The sequence below is a fragment of the Microcaecilia unicolor genome, chromosome 10, assembly GCF_901765095.1.
Source record: "Microcaecilia unicolor chromosome 10, aMicUni1.1, whole genome shotgun sequence".
NCBI lineage: Eukaryota > Metazoa > Chordata > Amphibia > Gymnophiona > Siphonopidae > Microcaecilia > Microcaecilia unicolor.
Window position 1 is genome coordinate 22,498,611 of NC_044040.1, and position 6,810 is coordinate 22,505,420.

The window sequence follows — 6,810 nt, forward strand, 5'->3', positions numbered from 1 at the left end:
TAGTGTGTTCCTTCTTTGAGAAACCAAGGTTTAGTGATGTAGTATTATTTCAAAATACATATATATTTTTTTCCCATGAGAGTGTGGGTGGGGGTAGAAAAGGGCAACAATTAGTTGCACAACCCTCTCCATTTGGTAGAGTAGAGCTTACCTAGATACGTTAAACTGTGCCAGACTGGCATGGCCCATGTGAAGCTGCCAGCTTCGGTGTCGTATAGCAAGGAGCAACATATCTAATGGTTAGTGCAGGGGGCTGAGAACCTGGGGAACTGGGTTCAATTCCCACTGCAGCTCCTTGTGACCCCGGGCGGCAAGTCACTTAACCCTTCATTGCCTCAGGTACAAAAGTAGATTGTGAGCCCACTAGGGACAGGGAATGTAAACCACTTTGGGCTGTACCACAGAAAGGTGAAGTACATCAAACCCATGGCCCACTACTAGTAACTCCTGAGCTTTCAGGATAGAAAACCTACAAGCGTTAAGCAATAGAAGAGGCACCCCAAAACCAAGTATCTTTAGACTGCACTCCATTAAACCAATATCAGATGGTAGAAACTTAATGAACTCTCCAAACAAGCCAAGTGGGAGTATTGGTGGCTTTCTTGCCCAGTGATGACAAAGGATCATCTTCTCTTGAGATGCAACCATCCCTCAGCAGGAGGCAGTGTCAAGGGGATCGAGCAGGGAGAAGGCACCATTCCTCCGGAAGAAGGTATCCCTTACTAAACAGCAGCGGGGGTAGATGGAGCGCTGTCCTGGATCCATACTCCCTACAAAGAGAGACAGAGCTGTTTACTATACAGCTTGGGGGGGGGGGGGGGGAACCCAAGGCTACTCCTCCTCCACCTTCTCCATATTCTGCAGAGTAAGTTCATGATGTATGTGGGGTGCAACCAGGACTACATTGACCCTTAGGGCATGGACCAAATTGGCAACCCTAAATAGTGCTGCTTAGTAAGGAAGAGTGGTCAGCACTACAGGAAGGTGGGGTGGGGTGGGGGGAGGCGAAAGAAGGGAGAGCGGAGGAGGCTGATTCTCACCTAACTGCCAACCGTACATCCAGTTGGTGGTGAGGGGATACACGTACTTCTCCTCTGGCTTGATCTTGCAGCGCTCCTGGAGGTACTTGTACCTGCCCTCCTCCTCCTTGGAGAGGCCACTGTAGAGCAGGCTCCTGGTGCGGGGGGTGACCGGTTTCATGTCGAAGTCGGGTAGCCCCTCTCCCTCTGCCTCCTCCTCCCCGTCCTCCCTGAAGGTCAGCCGCTTGATGCGGTCCTTGATCGCCTCCGTCTTCTTCGTCTCCTCGGCAGCCTTCATGAGAACTTCATTGATGGCCGGTAGCTTGATCTTCTCCCTGGGCTTCTGCCTCGCCCTCCGCTGGCCCCTTGCCTTGATGCTCTGGCTATACTGTCGGTACCAGTTGAGACGGAGCAGAACCTCCTTCAGGTACGATTCCTTCCAGAAGTTCTGTTTTTGGGTGGTCAAGACTTCACGACCCATGGCAGGATAAAACGCCCCTTTCTAGCTCGAAGATACTTCTTTCCTGTGTGCTGGCAGCTAGTTGCACCACACAATCCCCCCCACCCCCTGTCGTGAAAGCTCAAGACAGGCGGGCAGAAGTACGTATTTTCAAGAGTTGTGCGCTCAAATCTCTAGGCGCTGGTTTCGTGTCACTCGTTGCTTCCGGCACTGCTCAGCGTCTAATGCACATACTGGTTACGAGGAGGGACGATGGATCGATCGATCGTGCGGAGCCTGTCTGGGACCGGCTTCTGGACGCCCTGCACTGCTGCAGTCGATGCCGTGGCTGCTTCACTTCTTCTCCTCCTGCACCTCTCCCTTGTTGCGGTCTGTGGCAGGTCGGTTGTCATGGTGATCACATCAGCCTCCCCCCCCCCCCCCATCACTCACACCCTCACAGGGGGCTTTGACAGTCCTCCGCATGGGCAGGAGAGAGAGAGGAGTGGCAGCAGCTAAACGGCAACCCGGGAATCGGCCACTGGACTTATTTGGGATTTCCTGCGACCTGAGATCTGTGGAACGGTAAGGACCCGTCGGCTACATTGAGTATCGGCCAGCCTGCTGAATGCACTTTCTTTGTACAAAGCACATATTTTTGAAATAGAGACACCTGGTTGGTTCAACTATTAGGTAGACTAGGCGGCTCCATAGGACAACAGCTTGTGGGAGAGACAAAGAGTAGCTACAATCAAACGAAAACAATAGGTCCTGACAACAACACAAACCCAAAGAACCAATAAATACTTTTTACATGTTTGTGCATTTTTGTTGAATCATTTTAGGAAATTATCAAAGTCGTTGAGTTTAATTATCAACATTTTGGGCGAAGAGGAGCCCAGGGACCTAGAAGTTAATAGAGAGGGTACAAAGCTGAAGGTTCATCTAGGACCCCTAACCATAGGAGCCGACTCTGTGGGTGCTTGAGCACTCCCAATATTGAGAAAATTACTTGTATGTGTCCAGGGAGGGGTTATTTCCATTGGGCTTAGCACCCCCAATAATTTTGAAAAGTTGGCTCCTATGCCCCTAACATTCTTACACTTGCCATGTACATGAACAGCAGCCAAGGGCTTAGTTTGGGAAGAGGTTTCTCTACCAGCCCTTGGCTCACACATCCAGGAAAATGGAAGGAGACAGGGAAACTAAAAAAGCAACAGCACACCAAAGAGATTTCTTTCCATATCTACCTTCCAATTAAATAAATAAGCAGTCCTTGGTAGGAAGGCTGGATTGGTGCCAGAGCAGACAGTTCTACTCAGGTTCCTTCAAGTGTTTTATGCTACAGACTGTTCCTTCCCTGGCCCTTGCTTTTTCTATTCAGTGAGAAACAGGATTGTGACATCACTGCCTTTGACATCACAGCTGACCAAGCAAGTGGAATGATGTGGCAGGAGGTCACGTCAGAGACAGCCACCTCAGCTACTTCACACCCTCAACAGCACTTAGTGCTCAGTTCTCCAAAATATTTGGGACAGAGGGTAGATCCATCAAAGGCTGGTGGGACAAATAGAGTGAAGGACCCTGGGCCTGTGCTCTCGTAGTAACCCTGCCCCCAAATCAATTCCTATTCTGAGCGCTGTTAAGCTAGATGTGGCAGAGGCTTCAGGTATGGCAACAGAAGGCCCTGCCACCTCTTCTTCACTGCTCCCCAACTTCAGGCACAGACCTCTTACAGTAGATTCACCCCAGGCTACCTCTGGATGTCCCTTCTAGCCCTACCACTTCTAGTATAGCGGCATGTGCAAGCATTTATAAAGTTCTGCGTCATATAAGTGGACATAGATCCTTATAATTCTAAGGCAGGGGGGTCTCGTGGCACACCTAGTCAGTCATGTTTTCCGGATACCCACAATGAATATGCATGAGATAGGTTTGGGTTCAACTGATGTAGTGCATGCAAATTTATCTTATGCATTGGGACAATTTTTTTAGTTTAAAATTATGAGATACTTTAAAAGATTTTTTAACACCAGGAAATTTTCAAATGTTAGTTGAGGAGTGTGGTAGCCATGTTAGTCCACTCTTAAGGTTATCAATAGAAATCAAACAAAATAAAACATGGAAAAGAAAATAAGATGATACCTTTTTTATTGGACATAACTTAATACATTTCTTGATTAGCTTACGAAGGTTGCCCTTCTTCGTCAGATCGGAAATAAGCAAATGTGCTAGCTGACAGTGTATATAAGTGAAAACATTCAAGCATTACTATGACAGTCTGACAGGGTGGGAGGAGGGGGGTGGGTAGGAGGTATGCATGGGGACATCAAAGCATATCATTGATATTCTAACAGGATGGGTGTGGATAGGTGAGGGGAGGGTGATCAACAGAGACATACAGCTTTATGGTTTATAATGGGCTAGGAACCCCAGATCCTTGTTAAGTCCTTTCTGTTGGGTGTTAAAATATTCAATCATTCTGACTTCAAAGGTCTTACGTTCTTGTATGGTTTTAAAGTTACCTTTCAGGATTCTCACTGTGAAGTCACTGGTACAGTGTCCTGGTCCTGTAAAATGTTGACCAACAGGCGTGGGAACCCTACTGGCACCAATATTGTTCATGTGATGACTATGTAAATTGAATCTTGTCTTAAGCATCTGGCCTGTTAGTTGAAAGTATTATCATCCTTCACTTTGATTAGTGTAATAATCTATTGCTAGGGGTTCCTAAAAGATTTTTTTAAATCTCTCCAGTCGGTACAGAATGTTGTTGCATGAGAAATTAAAGGACTTTCTAAGTTCAAATGTTATTCTTCACTGGTTACCAGTAGAATATCTAATTCAATATAAAGTATTAATGCTGGTGCTTAAAGTATTGAGTGGTATGATGTCTCCTGGTATTGCTTCTTCATTAAATCTCAGTGTGTGAATGAGTTCTCCAGCGTCACTAGCAATTAACAGATGTCTTGCCGTATGGTTCCCTGAAGAACAGCGAAACGGGACCGTCGGAATCAACACGCAAGCTCCATAGAAAGATAAGTTTACTTGTTTACTCAACTCTTTGACTCTATAAAAGATTTCGATACATGAGGATGTGTTGCATGAACAGATAATAAAGAACTTAAATAATAAACTAATCTACAGGGGTTTTTCAGTCTATGATTACTTTTTTCTGTGTGCAATCAATGATTGAGATGTGTTGCCACAGTAGTTGAGACTATATAACTGCTAGTTTGGTTTTTTGAGGATATCAATATTAGCAAGCAGTATTTTTGATCTGTGTGTGGTATTTTCATTAAATCTTCATCAACCTTTACGATCAATACAATCATTAATATCTAATGTTTTAGATGTTCCCTCATTTCGTTCAGTGGTTTTGGTTTCCAGCTCTATGTGCAACATTGCTGGAGCTTTGGCTTAAAACAGAAACACCTGGATCCTCGTGTCTTCAAGGACAAAATAACATTCCTACTACAAACACTAGGCAGACAAAATTAATTTCAGTACTAGGCACAAATTATTAACCAAAGGTTTTTACATGTGAGCTCTCCACAGGCCTCAGCCTGTGTTGTTTTTCACTGGTTACAACTAGAGCTGTTATTCATTAATGTAAAGCATGAACAAAAAGAGGTACCAGACCAGAATCATGAAAGTTTGGTTTGGAGCATCTGTATCCCCACAAGTGCCCTGTTCCTCAAATTCTCCCCACCCCACTGCAACTTGCCACTTGCCACTAGGCCATGCTTGTTTTTTAACCTGATCTGTGATAGTGTAGTAAAATTTCAGGTTTCGGTGTTTTGTATGAGTTCAACTCAATTGATACTACTACTTATCATTTCTATAGCGCTACTAGACGTACGCAACGCTGTACACTTGAACTTGAAGAGACAGTCCCTGCTCGACAGAGTTTACAATCTAATTAGGACAGACAAACAGGACAAATAAGGGATAAGGACAAAGAGTAGCAAGATTCCGGAATTCCAAAGAGAAGCAAGATTCCGGAATCCCAAAGAGTAGCAAGATTCCATGCAGAATCTACTACTACTACTACTACTTAACATTTCTAGAGCGCTACTAGGGTTACGCAGCGCTGTACAATTTAACAAAGAGAGACAGTCCCTGCTCAAAGAGCTTACAATCTAATAGACAAGTGAACGGTCGGTCCGATAGGGGCAGTCAAATTGGGGCAGTCTGGATTCACTGAACGGTAAGGGTTAGGTGCCGAACGCAGCATTGAAGAGGTGGGCTTTAAGCAAAGACTTGAAGACGGGCAGGGAGGGGGCTTGGCGTAAGGGTTCAGGAAGGTTGTTCCAAGCATAGGGTGAGGCGAGGCAGAATGAGCGGAGCCTGGAGTTGGCGGTGGTGGAGAAGGGTACTGAGAGGAGGGATTTATCCTGTGAACGGAGGTTACGGGCGGGAACGTAAGGGGAGATGAGCGTAGAGAGGTAGTGAGGGGCAGCAGACTGAGTGCATTTGTAGGTAAGAAGGAGAAGCTTGAATTGAATGCGGTATCTGATCGGAAGCCAGTGAAGTGACCTGAGGAGAGGGGTGATATGAGTATATCGGTTCTGGCGGAATATGAGACGTGCAGCAGAGTTCTGAACAGACTGAAGGGGGGATAGATGGCTAAGTGGGAGGCCGGTGAGGAGTAAGTTGCAGTAGTCCAGGCGAGAGGTAATGAGAGCGTGGACGAGAGTTCGGGTGGTGTGTTCAGAGAGGAAAGGGCGAATTTTGCTGATGTTAAAGAGGAAGAAGCGACAGGTCTTGGCTATCTGCTGGATATGCGCAGAGAAGGAGAGAGAGGAGTCAAAGATGACTCCGAGGTTGCGGGCAGATGAGACGGGGAGGATGAGGGTGTTATCAACTGAGATAGAAAGTGGAGGAAGAGGAGAAGTGGGTTTTGGTGGAAAGACGATAAGCTCGGTCTTGGACATGTTCAGTTTCAGGTGGCGGTTGGACATCCAGGCAGCAATGTCGGATAAGCAGGCCGATACCTTTGCCTGGGTCTCCGCGGTGATGTCTGGTGTGGAGAGATACAGTTGGGTGTCATCAGCATAGAGATGATACTGGAAACCATGAGATGAGATCAGGGAGCCCAGGGAAGAGGTGTAGATTGAGAAGAGAAGGGGTCCAAGGACCGATCCCTGGGGAACACCAACAGATAAGGGGATGGGGGTGGAGGAAGATCCATGAGAGTGAACTTTGAAGGTGCGGTGGGAGAGATAGGAGGAGAACCAGGAGAGGACAGAGCCCTGGAACCCAAATGAGGACAGTGTGGCAAGAAGTAAGTCATGATTGACAGTGTCAAAAGCGGCGGATAGATCCAGGAGGATGAGGATGGAGTAGTGG

The 6,810-nt window shown here is 46.6% G+C and overlaps 1 protein-coding gene across 1 annotated transcript; it reads right to left on the minus strand.

The window, feature by feature from the left end:
- Positions 1–382: 382 nt before the first annotated feature.
- ATP6V1FNB (ATP6V1F neighbor) lies at positions 383–1,822 on the minus strand. Its single transcript, XM_030216886.1, has 2 exons — positions 1,041–1,822; positions 383–770 (listed from the first exon to the last, which is right to left on the minus strand). Exons 1-2 carry the CDS (start codon positions 1,498–1,500, stop codon positions 652–654), a joined length of 579 nt encoding a protein of 192 aa, XP_030072746.1. The 5' UTR covers positions 1,501–1,822; the 3' UTR covers positions 383–651.
- Between the last annotated feature and the right edge of the window lie 4,988 nt (positions 1,823–6,810).